Raw genomic sequence first — 22,239 nt, forward strand, 5'->3', positions numbered from 1 at the left:
GCTTCAGGCTCCACACGTGTCTCATTGTGTCTTCAAGGGCTTGTCTGTGGCGGGCAGTGGGGCGGGCTGGCAGGCGCCATTTTCCTCCTCCTCCGGGGAGCCCTGGGGGTAGACCACGAAACACAGCTCCTGGCCCCAGCGTGTCACTGACTCTGAGGACAGACAGACAGGCCGACAGATGGACCCTGGGGTCTGACCCCGTGGGACAGGGGTCCTCAGGGAGCTGCCCCGTCTGCACAGGGGACCCAGACACTCGGGCCACGCCTCAGGGAGACATCTGGTGATGGCTGGACCCCGTGTGGCCAGCACAGCTGCCAGGAGAGCCTGCTCTAGGGCGAGCCCCCCAGGAGGGTCCTGTGTCCAGGCCCCACCCCCTCAGGGAGCGGCCTGGCTCACCTGTGAGTCTGTGCACACACTTCGGTTTGCTTCTCCAGAACACGCCCAGGAAGAACACGGGCACCCCCGTGAGAATGATGACGACGCCCACCCCGCACACCATGGGCTCCGAGATGAAGCTGAAGACCAGCAGGAACGCCCAGAAGACCAGGTACGCCACGGGGACCAGGAGGTTCACCTGGGGGCCAGCGAGCGGCGGTGCCAATGGCACAGGACCCCCAGCTCTCCTGCCCCACCCCCCCGGGGGTCTGAGGCCCTTTCCACCCTCTCCTGGGAGCTGAGACCTAAGGGGCCCCCTTCTGCCGGCAGCCCAGTGCGGTTGGCCAGTCGGCCAGATGGTTGCGGGTGTGTCGATTTCAGCGGCTCCGAGCGCCACACAGCGATGGTCGGTGGACCTGCCGCTTGCACGTGGCTGAAGGTGAGTGGTCTTTTGGTGTTTCCCATTGCAGGCACTGAGCACTGCTCCAGCTCAAGGATTTATATCCAAATGGGAAGCCTTTTCGTTTAACTCAGTTTTGGGTCTTCTGTTTTGTGTGGGCGCGAGGAATCCTGTGTGGCCGTAAGGGTCTCGGCCTTATTTCCCCGTCCGTGAAGCGGGAGTGTTCGCGGCACACACCCCACGGGGCTGCCTTAAGAACTGGGTACGCCAGTGCACACAGGGCCCCGAGCAGGGCCCGGCGCACGGCAGAGGCGGGCCTCCCCGTCGCCGCCATCGCCGGCCCCGGCGCCCAAGCCGGTGAAGGGGTGGCCCTGCCTGCTCCCAGCACGTGGGCCGGCCGGCCTGCCACCCTCCCGCCCCCGGGCCTCACCTGGACGGGCCTGTGCAGTGCCGGCCGCCTCCAGCGCAGCACGAGCAGGCCCAGGATGGTGGTGCCGTAGCAGAGGTAGTTGATGAAGGACACGTAGTTGATGAGCGTGTACGTGTCTCCCACAAGCATGATGACGGCCGTGGCCCCGCACTGGGAGAGGACCGGGCTGAGGGCTGGCTCCCCGCTGCCTCCTGTCTGCCCAGCAGGGGCCCAGGGCCTGCCCCCTCGGGCCGGGAGGTCAGCCAGCCCAGCCCCCCCACTCCCACCAAGGCCAGGCCTCACCCCTGCCGTTCGTTACCCGCACACCCCGGCTCCCCGCCCGGCCAGCCGGGGCCCCCGACTTACGCAGACGAGGAGGGCGGGGATAGGGGTGCAGTGTCTGACGTGGATCATGGCCAGCAGGCTGGGCAGGTGCCCCTCTCGGGCTCCCGAGAAACACAGTCTGGCGGGTGGGGGGCAGAGACGGGTGGGGGCCGTGAGCCCAGCTGAGGGCTCCCCGCCGGCTAGATCCCGACCTCGGACCTAGACCTGACGGTCCCCTTGAGCGGGCGCCTCTGACCCCCTGCTCCGGGCCCCAGCTGCCCCACTGGGCAGTTCTGCTTCTCATCTAGCCTGCCTCCCTCCTGCTTTCTGTTCCTTGCAATTGGGATCAGACATCTGTTTCCGGGGAGTTCATCGTCTCACCTTCAGGTGGGCCCCACCGGGCAGGGCTTCCCTTCCTCTGGCCCCCGGCACGGCTCGTGTGCGCCAGGGCAGCTGCCTTGCCTCCCCTTGACCACCCTCTCCCCATTCCGGTCACCTGGAGGAGGTGAACAGGTAGCCATTGATCCCTCCGAAAGTGGAAAGTGCCACGGAGACGGGCATGACCCAAGAAAAGTAGCCCAGCAGCTTCTCCCCGAAGGTCTGGGTGGGCACAGAAGAGAGGGGGTGCGTGAGGCGGGGCGGGGGCCGGGCAGGAGCCGGGGACCCCGCGGAGACCCACTCACCACGGCCACCGCGTTAGAGGCTAGCAGCTCCTGGGGGGACATGGCGGTGAAGTAGGCGACGTTGGTGAACGTGTACACGAAGGTCACCAGGGGGATGGAGATGAAGATGGCACGAGGTAGGTTCCTGCGGACAGTGTTACAGTGTGTGAGCATCAGGGGGATGGGGCCTCGGGGCGGGGGTGGCAGGGAACCCGCCGACAGGAGCAGCTTTGAGCTTCCGCCTCCTGTGTCTGCTGGGGGCCTTGGGGCAAGGCAGCGGGCCGCCCTGCCGTCTGTTTCCCCTCCACTCCCCAGCCCGGCCTTGGCGCAGGCTGACGGGAGGTAGGGCAGATGAAGGAGGGGTTACTCATATCTGGTGGGAGGCGGGGAGGGCGGATCTAATATCTGCACATGAAAAGAGCATTGCACCCAGCCAAAATCAGCCTTGAACATCCTCAAAGTGCCCTTAGCGCGCGGTCCGCAGACCAGGGTCCCTGGGACTCCCATCAGCCCCAGCTCCAGCTGTAGCTGTTCACTGCCAAGGTCCCGGCTGAGCATCAGACGGAGCTACTGGCTTCATCTGTAGGGGCTGTGTTGTGTGCACATGTGTCATTTTTGGCCAGATGCAAATAGCTGGACCCGTGTACCGTGAGACAATGGTACTCAGTGTTTCTGGGGCCCAGCCAGGGGCCGGGACTCATCCACAGCCGCACAGAACGGGGCCGGGCTGGAAGACGAGCGCCCCGGTTGCCTCTCCAGAGCTGTTGCTGGCGGACAGCAGTGTGGTCAGGAAGCTGACCAGACCGGCCAGAGGTGACCGTGGGCCTGTGCAAGGAGGTTACCTCTCCCGCCTCGAGCCACACCCCTTCCTGGGGCCCGGCTGGTGCCCCACTCACTTTCGAGGGTCCACCAGCTCCTCGGTGACGTAGTTGAGGAAGTTCCAGCCGCTGAAGGCGAAGGAGCCCTGGAGGAAGGCCAGGGCCAGGTGACCCACGGACGGCGTCATCCAGAAGTCGAAGGCGTTGCTGGGCCTCAGCTCCTCGAAGTGTCCTGGGGTTCCGGAGGTCAAGGTCAGCGCCGCCTCCCCGGCCCCGCGCCCAGCCCCGCCCCGGCCCTACCTTGGGAGAGCTGGACAAAGCCCACGCTGATAATGAGCGAGAGGGCCAGCAGCTTCCCGCCGGTGAAGACGTCCTGGATGCGTGTGGCCCAGCGCACGCGCGAGCTGTTCACCCACGTCAGGAGCACTGGGGAGGAAGGGCAGACGGGTCGGGGGGCGGGCGCCTGAGGCCGAGCCCCTCAAGGGGGGCCACGGCCGAGTCCAGCCTGGGCTGCGGGAGGGCGGCGTCCCGTGCGGCAGCCAGAGTGCCCTGAACCCAACCCCTGAGGTCAGCCTCGCAGGGACTGGCAGCTGCAGGGACGTGCCCCCTCCCAAGTCCTCCCACAGGGGCAGAGAGCAGGGCGAGGCCTGGGGACAGCCCGGCTCCACGGTGGGCACTCACTCAGGCAGGCCATGGAGAGCGCGCGGGAGGCAGCGGCCGGGGGGATGCAGTTGGGGAACACGGGCTGCAGCACGTAGTTGGAGAAGGTCATGGAGATGACAGCCAGGCTGGTGGGGTACATGATGAGGACGGCACTCCAGAGCAGCAGGAAGCTGGAATGCGGGAGGGCCCGAGTGGCGCAGGCCGCCCGGGACCCTCCCAGCCCAGCGGGCCCGGGTGTGTGGAGCAGGGCTGCACCCTGGTCCTGGCACCCAGGGCCGCTGTGGGTGCCAGATGCTGGCTTTGGTCCAGGGATGCAGGGCCACCCTTGTCGAGGTCTCTGCTCTATTCATGAACTATTTCAGCAGGGGTGGTGTTCAGCACAAACAGCCGCGGGCTGCCCTTGGGCAGGTGTGAAGAGGAACTCGGGAACCCACCAATTTTCTAACGGCCCCCTAGCCCCCAGCCACGGGCTGTGGCTGAGCCGGGGTGGGCCGTCCCGGGACCCCCAGTCACGGCTCCAGCCGTCGTTCTCAGCAGAGCCCTGTGGCTGCGGATGGCCGACTCCGAGCGGTGATGCTGGAGGGACCCGATCCTGCCAACAGCCCCGGCTGGGGTGGCGGGGATTTACATCCCATCTGCCCAGATCTCGCCTCTGCAGGGCGCCCACCCGGGAGCGAGGCCCGACCTGCCCCTGGGGCCTCTGCCCGCACCCAGGGGAGCGCCTGAGCGTGGGGGTGTTCCTAGCCCCCTGTCCGTCCCGCCGTGAGGGTGGGGACGGCCTCATCCCGGGACGCCAGTGACTTCTGGGCACTAGCAGGCTGGCTCCCTCTCGGTCCTCACCTGTGCTCTGTAGCCCTGCTTCCTCACCTCGTGCTTTGCACCACGCCCCGCGCCCCCTTTGGCTTCGGGGACACCCCAGCTCCACCGCCCTCCTCTCATGCTGGGTGCTTCCCTCCGCCCACCCTCAGTGCTGGGTGCTTCCCTCCGCCCACCCTCAGTGCTGGGTGCCCTTGGGGTGGCTCCTGGGCCCTCGTCTCTCTCCTATCTTCTGGAGTATTCCAGCCACACAGCACAAATCTTCTGCTTCCTGGGGTCCCAGGCCCCTCTGAGGACCCTCTCTCCAGAGGAGAACACCCTTGGAAACACCCACAGCAGGGCGCAGCCCTGCCGGGGCCCCATCCGTGGCTGCCCTGTTAAAGGTCCCTGACCACGTCCCTCAGCACCGGACTTCAAATACGTCCGCCTAGAGTCTCCCCCCGTGCTCCGGAGCCCCCACCCAAGGCCTAACGGAGCATCTCCCGAGACGTGCCACAGACCCCACCCGTGTGGCAAAGCCCAACCTAAAACCTCCCCCTCCCCACCCCAGGAACTCCATCTGTGGAGTCTTTCCAAACCTCTCCTTCATGCCACACGGGCCGCCTCGTCCTCCGGATTTAGATCCCTAAATGACGCGGGAATCCTCCCGTACCTTTGTTCAGGCCCTCAGCGTGGCTCAGCTAGATGGCTGCCATCGCTTGGATGCCCCTCCGCCCACAGGCTGCCCCGTCCCCGCCAAGCCCGGGTGTCTACCATGGACCTGACCTCGCCTCTGGCCGCAGCCAGGCTGAGCTCGCCCAGTGCCCCCCCCCCGCCCCCCACTGGTCGGATGCAAAAAACCCCACCCTTCTTCCAAGCCTTGGCGCAAACGTGATTTTTTTCTGGGAGCGTTCTCTGGGTGGTGGGCACCCTGTTCTTTTGGCTGCTGGGCTCAGCCTCTCACATTATCTTCAGAGCAAGGATCCTCCTGGTCTTAATCACATTTGAAGGGTGTGCACTGTAAGCAACTTGAGGACCCGGATGGATCTTTTCATCATTGCGTCCTGGCCCTCCGCACACAGAAGGTGCTCGGCTAACGCTTACAGTGAAGAAAGGGACACTGGGGAGCCGTTTAGAGGGGAGCCGCGGCAGGACGTTGATAGGCATGTCACACCCCTCACCCTGCATACAGTTTACTCATGTCAAGGCAGCCCTGTCTGCATGCGGGCATTAGCTAGAGGTTTCCATAGTAAGGCCCTCCCCACCTATAAACACCTGGTGGGGAGCGGGGCTCAGAGGACCTCTATTTAAAAGGAAGCACAGAGAGGTCAAGGGGCCAGCTGCAGTGTCCAGCTGGAGTGGGGCGGGCATGGGTCCCACCCACCCCAGCCTTAGGAGGCTGCCCAACACTCTTCCTTCTCTCCACCCACCCCCATGACCTCCCTGGGATGTGAGAAGCAGAAGGGGACCCTGGGGTCCAGGGCCCAGCTGGCCATCCGTTCTGGAGAGGCTGTCCCCACCCTCCAGCTGCTGGTGCCCCGCACTCACCCAGCCAGGCCGCCGAAGATCTCGGTGACATACGCGTAGTCGCCGCCAGACTTGGGGATGGCGACTCCCAGCTCCGCGTAGCAGAGCGAGCCCAGGGCAGTGATGCCCCCACCCAGGACCCAGACGAGAAGGGCCAGACCCACAGAGCCCGAGTGCTCTAGGACGCCCTTGGGCGAGATGAAGATGCCCGAACCAATGATGTTTCCTGTGGAGGGAAGAGGGGGGGAGGCATCAGGTCTCAGGCGCCCCCAGCAGGCCGGCCTCTCTGGGCGGCTCCAGATGGTGCAGTGAGGAGGGGAGCCCGGGCTGCTCCCTGGAGGAGGAGGTGGGAGGGGGGCCTGGAGGCATGTGGATGCCATGGGCCCCTCAAAGCCTGCAAGTCAGACTTCCTAGGTGGTGCAGTGGGTAAGAATCCACCTGCCAGTGCAGGGGACACAGGTTCGATCCCTGCCCCGGGAAGATCCCACATGCCACGGAGCAACTAAGCCCATGAGCCACAACTATTGATCCCATGTGCCACAACTAGTGAAGCTCACACGCCTAGAGCTCGTGCTCCGCAACAAGAGAGGCCACTGCAACGAGGAGCCCGCGCACCACAAGGAAGAGTAGCCACCACTTGTTGCAACTAGAGAAAGCCCGTATGCAGCAACGAAGACCCAACACAGCCAATAAAATAAATAAATAAATTTATAAAAACAAACAAAAAAACCCTGCAAGTCCCACTCTGGCCACCTCATCTCCCCTCCCCGGTCGAGTGGCACCTTGTCTGTCCAGCCAGGCTTCCTGACAGAGATGGGTCCTGTTCCAAGTTCCTCTGCCCCCCTACTTACTCCCAAGAGGTGGGGCACGCACAAGCAGTGGCAGGGATGGGGTGGACGATGGCAGACTGTCAGGGCTCTTGGGTGGCCCAGCCTGGCACCTGGACACAGGTGCCTCTCCCTTGGGGACAGCAAACAGGGGTCATTGCTCAAATCCCAGGACCACAGTGTGGAACCCTGGCTGGGGCTTAGGAGACTGAGGACCTCTCCCCGCTCAGGTCACCTCTTGAGTCCTGTCTGTACAATGGGACTTCTGTGAGGATGCAGCAGGGTACTTGTACGGGAAGCCTCAGCTCCTTCACAGCTGTATCCAGATGTCCTTTGCATCTTCGCATGATTCCGTGGGTACTGTCTGCAACCTCACCTGGGGCCTCCAGCACATAGTAGGTGCTCAACACACATCTGTTGAGCAAACTGCTGGATGAGTGAATGGCCTGATGCCTGAAGTGGCACCAATGCCCTGGTGTGAAGCACTGAGCTCCTCATCTGTGAAATGGGGGCAGCAGTCTCCACTCGGCCCTCCCAGAAGGGGATTGTGGGCAGAAGCAGAGGCGGTTGCCAGCTGCCGAGACTTGGGTGGAATCTGCCAGGTCATGGGTCACGGAAGGCCTGGCTGCCCCTGGGCCAACTCTGAGTCTTGGAAGGACAGGCACTAGTGGTGGGAGTGTGTGTGCTCTGTTGACTCACAGGGTCTGGAAGCAGAACGATGGGAAACGCTCAGAGGGCCAAGCTGTGGGCTGCAGAGTAGGTTCCCAGGATGAGCTTGAGTGCCCACTTAGCCCTGAGCTCCCTGGCAGTCAGGGCAAAGAGGGCAATGCTCTGGGTTCCCCGGGTCTCATCATCTGTTTAAATGAATCAGGTCACATCACTGGTGATTTGGACTCGGGCCTGCCCAAGAGGAAATAATCCCAGAACCCGTAGCCCACATGAATAAAAAAGCAACACTACTGGGACCCGGGGCTCAGCCCCTCCATGAGATGGCCCCACCTGCCAGGGCCCAGGTGGGGAGCACACGTCCATCAGGGCAGAGCCCGCCTGCTCCACCTGCTGGGCCCACAGGCCTGTCTGGACGAGGACACAGCTGTGGCCGCCCATCTGCATGCGCTCCTTGTCCACGGTCCTGCCGCCACCCCCACCCGGCCGACACAGATTTCCAGTCTGGACGGCCACGATGCCCCACTTGGTTTTCCAGTCACATCCCAGGAGCCCTAAATACATCCAGATAAGGAGGAAAGAATTCCTGTCTCCCAGCCCCCAGAGGTAAGCTGTGCCCTCAGCCCGCTTCCAGGGGGAGAGGGGCCACCTCCTTCATCTACCTCGGGGCTCAGGGTCTGGGTGGGCTATGAGGTTTGTAAAGAGCCTTTGAGTTCGCTCTATCCAGCAGTAGAGCCTCTGTTCTCAGGACCTGGTGGAGTGGGATTTGCCAAAAGCCAGGGAGGTTGGAAGCCAGCGGGGGCTGGGTGGCCTTGGAAGGAGCTGGGTGCATCCAGGGCCCTGAGCCACCCACCCAATGGGGACCCCGCCACCCTACACAATTCAGCCTGACAGGACCTCATGTGTGTAGCCCTTGGGGAAGCCACACCGGGCACCTCAACCTCTGCGGCTGGGATCTGAAAGGGACACATCGCTAGTCTGTGCCCAGTGGCTGGAGACTCGGATGCTGGGATCTGGGGGGTGGGCCAGGGGTGGGGATTGTTATTGTTTTAGACACATGGCCTCAGGCTATAGTGCAGGACTTCTCCCCACGTGGCTCAGAGGAACACATGTGCCAGCAGGTGTCTCTGAGGCCTTTGGGGGCCTCTTCCTCTGGGTTTGGACAGCCTCCAGCATCTGCCCCAGGTTTGTGCTGGAAGATGGCAGAAAACCCCATCAAGGTCCACTGGCTGCTCTTGGCACCACGTGGTGCCGAGAGGGGGCTCTGCAAGGAGCGAAAGGGGCGGTGGGCTTGAGTGAGAGGCAGAGGGCGGGGAGGAGGAGGCAGGACGCTGAGGACAGGGGTGGGCGCCTCCAGCACTGAATGATTACAGGAGGGACCACGGAGCTGTAACGCAGTGCTGCAGGGGTGCCTGCCCATCCCGCCTAGTGGTGGTGGGTCCAGGCCCCGCTTCTCTGCCCTCATGTTCAGGCCCGGCAGAATCAGCTCTGCCCGATTTGGTGAAAAGCAGTGGACAAGCCCAACCCTTGGGGGACCCTGCTCCGGAGGAAGAGGAGGAGGGGCGGGAACCACGGTCTGTGGGATGAGCCGGGAGACAGTGCTGAGCCCCTGCTCAGGTGTCTGACTGACGGCAGGCTGGAGAAATGTGGATTCTGAGGCCTCCACGTTCCCATCCACCCAATGGGACGGTGGCTCTGTGGTCCCTGCGGGTCCTCGGTAGGGCCAGAGCTCCCAGGAAGGGGGGGGTGAGGATGGGAGTCCCCCAACCAGGGGCCCCCGACTCCAGTCTCCTCCCGCTCCTCTTCCCTCAGGCCGAGCTGGGTGGTTTTTATCACATTAAGATGTCGGGCCTGATGGGGCTTACCCGGCTCCGTGGAGGAACGAAGAAAGGGCCATTGTTCCCCCGGCTGCAGCGGTGCGTGCTGACCTATTTCTGGGAGGCAGCGGCCGACCATGGAGGTCGCAGGGGTGGACCGCGGAGGTCGTGTGGGTGGAAGGGGGCCAGCTGCCCTCCGTGTGTGTTGGGCGGGGAATTTGCAGAGTCTAATGTGGGGAGGGGTCAGGGAGGTCCTGTCAGGCCACTGGCACCGTAGGACACTTTCAGGAATCTGCTGTGTGACCTCAGACCTGGGCTGCCCCTCTGGGCCTCAGTTTCCCCTTCTGCCAGGGAGGGCCACTGGGCTAGGGGGCAGCAGAGGGCTGGGGCAAAACTGACTTTGGCAGAGGCGCTGCTGGGCAGGATGGACGCGTCCTGCACATCTGCACGGGGCCCAAGGGAACACAGTTTCTGCTCAGGGCCCTCTGTCCCCCACTGTGGCAGGTCTCTCCCCAGCTCACTGGCCTCCCAGAAGCAAGGCCACCTCCAGGAAACCCGCCCTGATCTCCCACCCTGATTCCTAGAACCTGGCCCCTGCTCCTCTCCCATGGTACCCGGAGGGTGGCCGGGAAGTGACTCCTTTATGTGCCATCCTGGGTGGACCCTGCATTCCCAGAGGGTGGGGTCTGTGTCCTGGCCTGCTGAGATGAGAAGTCTGAGCCCCCTAGCAGGACAGGGAACCGCCCAGGGCCTAGGTCCTCTTATACGCAAATGGCCCACGCCTGCCTCTTCAGCGAACATGGCCACGACAGGGCCTCCTCCTGCCACACTGGCCTGCTGGCCTGACTGAGAGCAGCTCCAGGACTCCTGGGCCTGATCAGGGGCTGGCCAGGGGCCAGGCCTCCTTCCCTTGCTCTGGGCAATGAGTCCCAGAACCTCCCTGGTAGGATGTGACCCATGAGGCCCTTGGGGAAAAGCTCCAAATTCCCATTGGTAAGTCCCAAGCCCCTGAGGTCATGGGCAGGGGTGCTTACTAGTTGAGAACCCCTAGATCTAGGATTTGAACGCAGATCCCTCTTGGCGGGAGGCTATGGACAAGGTACTTCACTCTCCGAACCTTCTTACCTGTAAAATGGGGAGATGAGGCAGTGATGTAGTTCTCTTTCCACCCCACCTGCTACATCAGAGGCCCCAGGAAGTGCTCATGGGTCTCACTACTGTTGTTTACCTTGGAGACACCCAGGCCACCCAAGCAGGTCTTTGGAGACCTGAGCCCCATGGGACCTCAGCACCCTGGGGTCAGCGGCCAGAGCCCTGCTTTGGGGGCCTTGCTATTGCTCTGGGTGAAGCCTATGCCTCCCAGCACAGTGTCCTTACGGTGAACATGAGTCGGGCACCCCTCTAGGGGGGCAGAAGTGCCCGCTGAGGTCTTGGCAGAACTCCAGGGAGGTGAGTGGGGACGTTTCCAGGACCTGCCTGGAACTGCCAATTGGCCAACGGGCACCTCCGGCCTAACCCACTTTCCTTTCGAGAGAGGGATGATCAGAAGTGTGGAACTCTCCTCCCTGGACCTGCCCGTCTCACAGTTTTCCCAGGTCAGTTAATGGCAAGCCATGCGCCCAGCTGCTCAGGCCCCAACCTGCTGTCACCAACTCTGCTCTGCCACATCTTGTGTCCAGTTCACCACATTTGGCTCAATCTTCCAAACACACCTAGGACTGAACCTCCTCTCAGCACCTCCACTGCCACCACCCTGCTCTGAGTTACCATCATCTTCTATCCACGTGACCCAAGTACCCTCCTGACCAGGCTTCCAGCTTCTGCCCCTACTGCCCACAGCCTCTTCTCCACAGTAAGCCCCAGACCACGCCATGCCATCCTATCCCATCCCTTGCCATTCCTCTTCTGCCCAAAGCCCTCTCCGGGCTCCCATCTGACACAGAAAAAAAGGCAAAGTCCTTACTGTGGCCACAAGACCCACAAAGACTGGACCCCAACCCACTCCTGACTCATCTCCTACCTACAATTCTCCCTCCTTAATTTTCTCACCTTAACACTTACCATTACCCCAGCAGCTAAACATTCAGCTTGTTTATCTTGTTTGCTTTTTGACTTCCATGCTGGAATGGCCGCTCCAGGAGGACAGGCGCTGTCTTGGCCCCTGCTGTGTCTCCAGCACCTAGACCAGTGCCCGGTATTGCCCAGTACCTAACTGTTGGATAGATGACTGAGTGTGATGGGTGCTAGCAGGCGCCCCCTCGTAGCTGGAGCAGCCTCAGCCCCCGGCGGTGACCCAGAGCACACCAAGGGCATCTGACATGGGGCTGGTTGCAGCCTCAGGTCCCCAGTTTCCTCCTCTGTAAATTGGGGCTATGGTGAGGCACAGACAGGCTCCTGCGTGGTTTTATGTCCTCTAAGGGTCCCTGGGAGGGGTTCTGGAGAGGGCTATCCTCTGAGAAGCCCAGCACTGCCAGTCCTAGAGACAACAGAGGGACCTGGCCACAGCCAGATGAGTAGAGATTGGCTCCTAAGGAGATGGGGTTCATGAAGGAGACTCCTGAGTCCTAGAACATACTTGAAGCTGATCCACAAACATGGGCTGCATGTTTGAGTCAAAGGGACAGAGCGAAGGACAGGACAGCCTGATCAGCAGACCCAGCTGACTCCCACTCTGCTGAACCTGGGCATGGCCCTTCCTTAGGTGTGGACAGGGAGGGAGCTGGTTGTGGTCTCTGAGTCAGGACAAGAGACCCCGTGCATATGGCCCTGGGTGGGGGTGGGGGAGTCAGAGGCGATTTCTCTGTCCACCTGTTTGTTCATCTATCCACAGGAGAGTGGGGAGCTCAGTAAATCCTGGTTGGTTGGATAAGCTCCCAGCTCAATCCTCAGCCTTCCCCTATCACGGGCTCTGAATCTGGCCCCAATTTTGCCCTGCACCAGAGCACTGTGAAAAAGGGCAAAGGATTGGGAGAACCAGCCCAATTCTGGTTCCAAATTCCGAGTCCACCACGTGCAGCAGTGTCATTTAACTTCCAACCTCAGTTTCTACATCTGTAAAATGGGTACAAAAAATTCCCATCTTGCAAGGCAGGCAATCAAATGAGATAAAGGGAGAACATGTTTTCATAATGTAGTAAGGCGTGTTTTTCTGAATAGATATTGGATGTGGTGATGTCTTGTGCAGTCCCTGCCCAACAAGGCTCTTTTTCCTCCAAGCTGGCCTATTCCCCTCCAGTTGTGCTTGCTGCAGCCAGCAAGTGCTGTCCTAAACACATTTTAGGTGGAGTCTTATTTCAATCCAAAGCCCTTTTACGTCATGTCATTCCATTCCTGAAAGCCCTACTCTTCAGCCTGGGGCAGGGGTTACAAGGGGAGAGAATTATAGGATCTTCTGGGAGGGTCTATTTGGAAGTTTTGGAGATAATAAGTATAGCAGCTGCTATCAAGCAAGAAAGATTACGGAATAGGCTATAAAATTCTCAAGACTTTTAAGGCTAAAATATGACACTTTGCAGGCATTTTTTTACTTTGACCAGGCTCCCCAGGGCAGGAAGGTGGGAAAGATGAGGGAGGTGGGGTCCCCAGAATAGTGAAAGGGGTGGGGGTGGGGGCCTTCAGGGCATCAGGTGGGGGAGGGCTGTGCAGTGACTCAACCCACAGCTGCCTCCTCCGTCATCTGTCACCTTCTGGACCAGGTCCACTCTCTCCTTGTCTGTCTCCTGCCCAGTCCAGCCTTCTGCTTGCTGAAACCCTTCAAAGCTTCCCAAGCAGGGTTGTAGGACCAGCCCTGAGTGTTCTGGGCTGAAGTCAGGTCATCTAGGTTCTGTTCCTGAGTCTGCTGCCCTTGGCCAAGTCACCTCTAACTCTCGCTCAATCTTGAAGGTCTGAGGCCAAGGGAGCGGTAGACCTGGAACAGCAAAGATGGCCTGTAAGGTAGGGGAGCTATAGGGGCAGAGCTGAGCCGCATGGAAAAATTCTTGCAGATTTAGCCTCATCCACTCCCACCATCACCACCAGGGCCCTCTTTTGAGGACAGAGGAGCCAGCAGGCTCTGCCTGACCTGAGGGGGATGGGAGGCAGGGAGGAGGCAGAGTAGGAATACAGCTCAAGGGTGCTGGCTTTAGCTGAGGCATCCCAGAAAGAGCCATGTCTCTCCCTGCACCTGCCGGGCACTGTAGCTGGCTCCAGACGTCAGGCTCTTGATCCCATGGCCCATCCATGATGTGTGGGCTTCCCCTTCCTAGGGGCGCAGGTCCTGGAGAAGGTGTGGGCCAGGCCAAAGCTCTAACCAGTACCTTGGCCGAATCCCCGGAACCAGCCCTTCCTCCCAGCAGCCAAGCAACGCCACTCTAGGCCAAGATCTCTGGACCAGATCGGGACCAGCTCCTATAAGGTACCTTTCCAGGTGCAATGGGTGAGACAGGGAGGTACCTGCACAGGGGCTGTGTTCTGGGGCAATTCTCAGTGTGAGTGCAAAGGATGACCAAGACCTAGACCACAGCCTTGGCCCAGGAGCTCCCAGTGTGGGCAGAGGAGGAGGCGGTGAAGACCCAGTCTGCCCTCCTGAGCCCCCAACTTCTTCCGTCTCCGAGGGTCTGAGGATGGGTGGGCAGTAATGCATAAGCAGCTCCCACTGGCTGGGGAGGGGAAGACCGGGAAGGTGGGAAAGTCAAAGCGGTCAAGACCCTTGCCATTCATCCTCCCAGCCCATGTCTCTGGGGACACAGGGGAGGAACAGACTCCTCCCACGAGGCTCTCTGAGGCACCTGGTATGGACACAGGCACAGGTCTGGGTCAGCCAGGTCCTGAGCCGTCAGTTTCATAACTTGGGACAGAAGATGGAAAACCCCACCACTATTCTCATTGTGCCCTGAGCCCTCTGCCTCCCCGGAAGTCCCTCTGTGGGGGCAGGACACATGGGCTCATTCCACGCGTGAGGTGGGGAAGCTGGGCCAGAGAGCGAGAGGATGCGAGCGGGATCCCAGCCCAGGAAGCTGCTGGCCTTTCTGCAGGCTGGGTCTGCCCACCCCAGCTCGGCCTCCCCCAGTCACTGGGCTGCTCTGCCCCCTCCGCCAGGGTCCTGTGCCAAACTCGGCACTCATTATATACTCTGAACTGATTTCCCCTCTGGGCTGGCTCTACCTGTCCAGGCTACCCACAAATCCCTCCTGCTTTCGAAGAATAAATCATTCACACTGCACAGCACCTGGACCCTGCACACAGTAGGAACTCAGTTTGAGCCGCAAGACCCAGAACTTAGGGCCTTAGCCGGGGGTCAGCTTACTGAGTTCTCACACTTGCAAGGCTCTTGTACTCAAGGCAGAACCACAGTCTATGTTATAGGCAAGAAGACTGAGGGTCACTGCCTTGCAGAAGTCCATAGTGAAGTAAAGGCAGGAGGAGGGTTCCAGCAGTGGATGGGACGTGCACCTCCTTCAAGCACAAAAATTCGGGGCGCTTGGGGAGGTGGAGACAAGAAGCCCTGTGGCTGCTGTGTGAGGGGCGACGCCGCAGGTGCTCCGGGCGGGCATCCCCTCATCTACCCTCCACCGCGGTAGGTGCGCCCAGAGTGGGGTGCCCTTGTTCCGAGCCGCTATGCGCCTTAGGGCCTACGTCCCAGGCACCCGCACGCCCCGAGCCCGCTCACCGATAATGATGGTGCAGGCACTCACTAGCCCGATCTCCTTCTTGAGCGCCACCCGCTCCGAGGCGCCGGGCCCGGGGCCCGGGCCGGGGGAGGGCGAGGGAGCAGGGCCCGCGTTCCCGCGCCCGCTCGGCTGCAGAGTGTGGCCGGCCATGTCGCTGTCCCGCCGCGTCCCAGCTCCCTGCGCTGCCCCGTCTGTCCGACCCGCCGCCGCTCAGTCCGTCGGTCGGTTCGGCTGTCGGTGCGCGCCGCCCTCGCAGCCGGGACAGCGCCCACAGGCTGGCGCATGCGCTGGCGCGGGGCCCGGGCCCTGAGCCCCGGCGGGGGCCTGGGAGGGGCGGAAGGAGGACCGGCCGGCAGCCCCCTCCCCCACCTTCCTTAAAGTGAACTCCCCCCGTGGCCCCCACCCTCCCAACCCGGGCCTGGAAGGAAGGAGAGGACTTGGGGGCAGACCTAGGAAGGACTTCCCGCACCCAAGAAGGCCTGGGAAGAAGGCCTGGGGTGGGGGTTGGGGAGCAGGGCTCAAAGGCAGGACTGTCCCTGCCCTCAAGGAGACCGAGGAAGCTGGCAAAAATAATAGCCGTCTGTGTATTGAGACCTACTGTGCGCCAGCGCTGCGTACTCCTTAAATCCTGGCACGCACCCCTAGAGTGTGTGTGCGCGGGCAGAGGGGTGGAGATTGGGCCCATTCTACAGGTGGAAGCTGAGGCCCAGGGATAGCAAGGAAGGTCACAGAGCCAGTGGCAGGGCCGAAGTGCCAGCCCTTTCTGATACCTCCTCGGCTTCCAGACACTGATGGGGTGTGTGAGGGATAGCTCTTGGAGGGGTGGGGGCTGTGTCCAGGAGCCCCTCGGATCAGGATACCCTAAGCCCCCATCATCAAAAGTCTGGCGAGACACGCTTGGAGTGTAGACTCTGTGGCCTCCAACCCTCAGCCAGAGGGGACCCTATGCCTCGTAGGGGTCCTGGAAGGGCCTCCACTCCAAACCTCGCCTCCCTCCCCTCCCCGCCCCCCGCCTTCCGCCGTCCAGCCCGGCTCTGGACCGGGTCTGGCAGGTTTATCCACAGACGCCTGGCCACAGGTCAGAGTCGGCGCTCAGTGGACTGGAACTCGGGTCTTTGGCGAAGGCCCCGCGCGGTCCAGCCCGGCGCAAGGAGACGAGGCCACCTCAACTGCCCGGGAGACACGGAGAAGGGGCTGTGGCCCCTGGGGTCACAGGAGGAGGCAGGGCGCGCGGGCTCGGAGGCAGGCTGCCTCCTCCCGGAAGCCTTCCGGACTGTGCAGCCGGGCCGGCGGAGCAGACGCGAGGGGGGCCGCGTCGGGGGCCACCGGGGCGGCGGGCGGGGCGAGCCTGGCACGGTGCGGCCGGCGGCGGAACAGCCTTTGTCCCTTCCTGGCGGCCGCCGCGACGCTGCGTCTCCTGCATGTGGATGAGGCCGTGCGGGCGCCCCGTCCTTCCCCCGCCCGCGGCCTCGGGCTGGGGCTCGCTCTGCTCCGACGGGCGGACAGGGGCTGGAGGCGGGGCCCGGGGTCCGGTCCCGGGCTGCGGGCGGAGCCTCGAGGTGCGAGCGTGGCAGTTCGGGGGGGTGCGGGCGAGGGAGGACCTTCGCAGTCGGGGGCGGGGACTTGGGAGTAGCAGCGGGACGACCCTGGGGGGACGCGGAGGCGGAGGCCGCCGGGCGAAGCCTCAGCTCTTGCGCTCCCGTCGGAGTCCGGCATTCTTGGCGCCCTGCGCCTCCCGCCCCAGAGACGCGTTCAGGCCGATTCTCTTAAAGGAGCCTCACGCAGGCGGTGGGGTGGGGGGAGGCGGCACCAGCTCTGGAGACAGTTAGTCGCGGGGGCGGGGGGGGCTGGGGTCTGCCCTGTTCACTCGCCTCACCCACTTGCCCTTGCAACGCTAGGGTGGGTTGGGAGAGGGTCTCACTAGGGCTGGTGCATCCGGGGGCCAGGAGCCTGTGGTTTTCGAAGGTGAGCCTCTCCTGTACCTGAAATGTGGAGTCAGTGTTTGAGGAGGAGGGGTGACTCTAGGGCACTGCACAGGATGGAATTTGCATGTTGTTTTCCAGGCCCACAGTTCAGGAGGTCATTTTAGTGGAATAAACTAGAACCTGCAAACCCTGGTAGGAATAAAAAGTTGGCAAGATTGGTTTACCAGCCAAAAGACAAGCAGTATGGATCTTCTTAGCGGATTAACAAAACAGTTTTCCATGATTTAAACAAACCAAAAAAACTCTTAGCAAATTAGAAAGAGAAGACAACTTTCTCAATCTGATAAAGGTATTATACCAAACCCCAAACCCTCCAAGAAACAAAAAACAACAAACAAAACCCCTACAGCTAACATTGTGCTTCATGGGGAAATGTTGAATGCTTTCCTACTGAGAGTGGAGATAAGAAAGAGTGTTAGCACTCTTTTCTGTACAGCACTGGGCTGGTGGTCCTCGCTCGGGCAATAAGGCAAGAAAAAGAAGTAATAAGGCACAAACTTTAGCGACCAAAATCCTGAATATTGACAACACCAAATGCTGGCGAGGATGTGCGGCAACGGGAACTCTTATTCATTGCTGATGGGAATGCAAAATGGTACAGCCACTTTGGAAGACAGTTGGGCAGTTTCTTACAAAACTGAAATGCTCTTACCATACAACCCAGCAATCATACTCCTTGGAGACTTCCCTGGTGGCGCAGTGGCTAAGAATCTGCCTGCCAAGGCAGGGGACATGGGTTCGAGCCCTGGCCCCGGAAGATCCCACATGCCACTGAGCAACTAAGCCCGTGCCCCACAGCTACTGAGCCTGTGCTCTAGAGCCCGTGAGCCACAACTATTGAGCCCATGTGCCACAACTACTGAAGCCCGTGCGCTTAGAGCCCCTGCTCCGCAACAAGAGAAGCCACCGCAACGAGGAGCCCGTGCACCACAATGAAGGGTAGCCTCTGCTTGCCGCAACTAAAGAAAGCCTGTGTGTAGCAACAAAGACCCAATGCAGCCAATAAATAAGTAAATAAAATAAAAATTTTTTAAAAAGTACCCCTTGATACTTACCCCAAGGAGTTGAAAACTTATATCCACACAAAAACCTGCACATGGATGTTTATAGCAGCTTTATTCAGAATTGCCAAAACTTGGAAGTAATCTAGATGTCCTTCAGTAGGTGAATGGATAAGTAAACTGTGGTACATCCACACATAGAATAATACTCAGGACTAGAAAGAAATGCACTATGAAGCCATGAAAAGACATGGAGAAAACGTAAATGCATGTTATTAAGTGAAAGATGTCAATCTGAAAAGAAGCAAAAAGGTATGAAGATGGGAAAGGAAAACATAAAACTGTCATTTATATATAACATGATTTGATGGAAAAGATCCAAAAAATTTATAGGCAAATTTAAGGTTAATTAGTTAATTTAGCAAAGTAGCTGATTCTAAAACATACCTGAAGAAGAACAAAGTCGGAGGACTTATACTACAGTTGGAAAGACAGGTGCAAGGATAAACAAATCAACCAGGAGACCCCATCCACCTATGGACCCCCGTTTCATCACCACAAAGTTGACATCGCAGAACAGGGGACACAAGTGGGACAGACTTTTCGGCAACTGGTGCTGGATCAATTACGTATCCATATTGGAAAAAAAAAAAAACCCTCTTTATCTCTACCTTACACCATATCCTAAACCAATTCCATGGATGTGCCCATGAAAGCTAATTGTACATGTGAAAGGTAAAACATCAAGGCTGCTAGAAGAAGACTTAGGGGAAAGGACAGATTCATTTTCTTACACAGAACACAAAAGCATGATGCGTAAAGTGAAAAATTGGACTACATTAAAACTAGAAACTTCTGTTAATCAAAAGGCATGATTAAGAGAGGGAAAAGTAAGGCACATTTGAGAGAAGTTCTTTCAAGACACATATCTGATAAAGGACTTGTATCTTAATAATATGAAAACTGCCACAAATCAAATGGGAAAAAGACTTTAAGTAGGTGCTTCACAAGGGAGGATGTCTAAATGGCCGGGGAACTCTTGAACAGGTGTTCAACCTCATTAGTCATCTGGGAAATGCAAATTAAAACCAGAATGAGATAGCACTGCGCATCTACCACAGTGCTTAAAATTAAACATCAGTGTCAACAAGCATGTGAAGCAACCTGAGGCTCTCATACGCTGTGGAGGGAGTGTGCATTGGTACCACCAGTCTGGAAGACTGGTCGGTATTTTCAAATCCCGATGGCCCAGTGTCTCTGTTCTGTATCAGACACCTGCAGGGTACCACCTCAGATCCTCCAGTCTCACCTTGCTGTGGAGGCCTTGGTTATGTTTTCTTCCTTTTCAAGTACCACCCGCTGGCATCTCTCCTCCCCGCTCCCCCCTCCCCCGGGCTTCTCTGCTACCCCTTGAAGCATGAGACAATGAGAGATGAAACTGGTACCCACAAATTTGTAACCAAAAATGCAGGGGAGTTAACGCACTGAGGTCTATCTTTTGACCATGGCAGGTGGAAGCCAGTGGACAGATTCTCCCCCATTTCGCATCCCAGACGGACTGTCCTGAATCCCATTCATTATAAAGCCTCTTGCGAGAGGGTCCCACCGGCCCAGCAATCAGATGCTTTTGGCACAAAGCTGTGGCCAGTTCAGAAACTCATCCTTGCACTGGCTCTCTTGTCTTCTCTGCCTCACCCCCTTTCCCCTCCCCTCCTGAGTGCCTGTGGTTCCACCCCCTGATTGAAAAGTACCACCTAAGTTTTTGCCTCAGGCTCTGTTTCTGGAGAGCCCGTTCCCAGATATATACCCAACAGAAATAAATATAGACATGCACTGAAAGCCGCTTACAGCATTGTTCACAGCCACACTCTTCACAGTAGCCCCAAACCGGAAACCATTATTAGTAGAATGGATAAATATGTCAGAGTACATTCAAATCCTGGAGTCCTATACTGCAGGGGAAATGAACAAATTACCACCATGCCACAACCTGGATAAGTCTTATAGACAATGTATTGGGCAAAAGAAGCTGATATATAACATTCTGGGATAATCCCATTCACGCGAGGTGTTAAAACGGGCACATTTAATGTAGGATGCTAAAAGTTAAGATAGAGCTGCTCATTGGAGGTGGAGACTGGGGAGGGACCCAAGGAGGGCTCTGGGGTGCCAGTCACATTCTGTTTCTTGATCTGGGTGCTGGTTACATGAGTATGTTTAGTTTGCGAAAACTCACCAAGGGGGAACACTTAGGATTTCTGCAATATTTTATATGTCGGTTATGCCCACTTCAACAAGAATAGGACGTTAAACACATCCTTTGTAGGGTCCCTGGGTGGGACAGGATCCGAGTGGAGGGGCGGGGTTCTTGGGCTTATTCTTTCTGCACCAGCTCCTCAAGGGCATTGAAGCTGCTTGGCGCTCCCACACCTGTTCTGGCCTTAACCCCTTCTCCTGTTACTCACATTCCCACCTAAGAAGCCCCTCAGGCAGCCTGTCTCTCCTTGGTGTCCACCATCCTGATCTCAAACCACTCCCTAAGTCTCAAGCATTTCTTTGCTGATGGTTCTTGGGGACCCCTCTCTGTTTCTGTCTCATGGGACTCTCAGCCTTGGACATAGTCGCTGCCCCTTCATGTTTGCGCTCTCCCCTCCCTGCACTCTCTCCGGACAGCCATTGCTCACGTCCAGCCCTAACACTGATAGGCCCAGGGCAGGAGTCCAAATGAAGTCTGCACATGCTATATGCCTAAATATTTAGTGTAAATCGCCTCCCCTAAGGTCACTACGGAACAGAGAGTGGAGAAAGCATAGCTATGGGGAAACCGGGCTGCTTGGACACCACCCTTGGTGATCTGGGGCAGCCAGCTTTAAATGAAAGCACCGTCTCTTTTTATTTTTTCCTTTGGCTGCATTGGGTCTTTGTTGCTACGTGCAGGCTTTCTCTAGTTGTGGTGAGTGGGGGCTACTCTTCATTGTGGTGCGCGGGTTTCTCAGTTCAGTGGCTTCTCTTGTTGCGGAGCATGGGCTTCAGTAGTTGCAGCATGTGGGCTCAGTAGTTGTGGCATGCAGGCCCTAGATCAAATGAAGAGTGTGTCGCCACACCGAGCGCTCACCCACTCCCTCCTGGGATGGGGACCCAGATCCCAGCGTCCACTCCCAGAGCTCCAACTGCCTCCATCCTCCACACCATCCTCCCCCCAATACTCTCTACCGTCCACCCTTTCCTTGGGATTGATGACAGCGTCTTCGCCACTCCAGGATTGCTCCAAAATGCAAATCCAGTCCCTCTGCCCCATCCCAAACTGTCCCTGCTTAATGCAGCCCTTGGGGCTGAAGATCAACCCCCCTGCAGAGAAGGTTCAGCAGGGAGGCCATTTAACTAACATTCAAAAGGGGACCCTTCATGCTCACATGTCCGCTGTGAGTCAGCCTGCTCACCGCCATCTCCAGGAAGACATCCTGGTCCCCAGACTGGACCACATGCCTCTTCTGTGCCCACCTTGCCACCTCTCCTTACTGCTGCTCTCCCTGCTGGGCCAGGGGCTCTTCAAAGGCCTTCCTCCCAGCACATAGTAGGCCCTCAGTGCAGGTTCCCAGGTGTCTGGCCCGGGAACTAAGAGACACGGGTTGTAGCCCCAGCTCTGCCCCTGACTTCTGAGCTGGATGAGTCACTGAACATCTGCGGGGTGGGGGCGTGGGGGCGGGTCCTGGTCCCTAAGTGCCACAGCTGTCCTGGGGGTCAGCTTGCCCAGGCCCTGGGGTTCCTGGGCTCACTAGTCGGAAGAGGGAAAAGGAGGGGAGGGGTGACCTGTTGGGGAGTCTATGACTCCTGAGTCTTCCTGTGTCACCCCATGTCCTCCCCTGAGACCCCCTAGAGGCGCAGCCCTGTGCAGCCCCCTTTTGGTGGGGTGAGGGCTGTGGGTAACAGGGACCAGTAGGGAACATGAGAAGCTGAGGCTTGGGCCTCTGCTCTGGAATTGGACTCTCCTCTCCCTCGTGGTTGTCCCAGCCCCAAACCCTGCCGGGCCAGCCTCCTGAACCAGGACACTCCACCCTGGCTGTCTCTCAAGGACACCTGCCATTCCAAAAGGTGCCACCAGAGGGCAGTCTCCTGATCCTTGGCTAGACCCTGTGGCCTGCACCCCCTCAGACCTCAAGGAATCCAGGCCCCTGGCGGATCCTTTCCAAGGTGTTGGGATGGGCTGGCCAGGCCTCTTGGGACCAGGATCCAGCCTCTCTTGGGACCCCTGGAGTCAGCTGGGAGCCAGGGAAGTCCTTCCCAAGGGCTGCCCAGTCTCCCTCCTGTTGCTACCTGAGTGG

General features: G+C 59.2%; 1 protein-coding gene across 1 annotated transcript; it reads right to left on the reverse strand.

Moving 5' to 3' along the window:
• Window positions 1–11: 11 nt before the first annotated feature.
• SLC7A10 (solute carrier family 7 member 10) lies at window positions 12–15,090 on the reverse strand. The gene is made up of 11 exons (XM_057712698.1): window positions 14,931–15,090; window positions 5,995–6,199; window positions 3,670–3,821; window positions 3,289–3,414; window positions 3,067–3,220; window positions 2,192–2,315; window positions 2,005–2,108; window positions 1,551–1,647; window positions 1,206–1,355; window positions 397–574; window positions 12–152 (listed from the first exon to the last, which is right to left on the reverse strand). The coding sequence occupies exons 1-11, from the start codon at window positions 15,079–15,081 to the stop codon at window positions 22–24; spliced, it is 1,572 nt and encodes a 523-aa protein (XP_057568681.1). The 5' UTR covers window positions 15,082–15,090; the 3' UTR covers window positions 12–21.
• Window positions 15,091–22,239: the final 7,149 nt, after the last annotated feature.

The sequence above is a fragment of the Hippopotamus amphibius genome, chromosome 16, assembly GCF_030028045.1.
Source record: "Hippopotamus amphibius kiboko isolate mHipAmp2 chromosome 16, mHipAmp2.hap2, whole genome shotgun sequence".
Classification (NCBI taxonomy): domain Eukaryota; kingdom Metazoa; phylum Chordata; class Mammalia; order Artiodactyla; family Hippopotamidae; genus Hippopotamus; species Hippopotamus amphibius.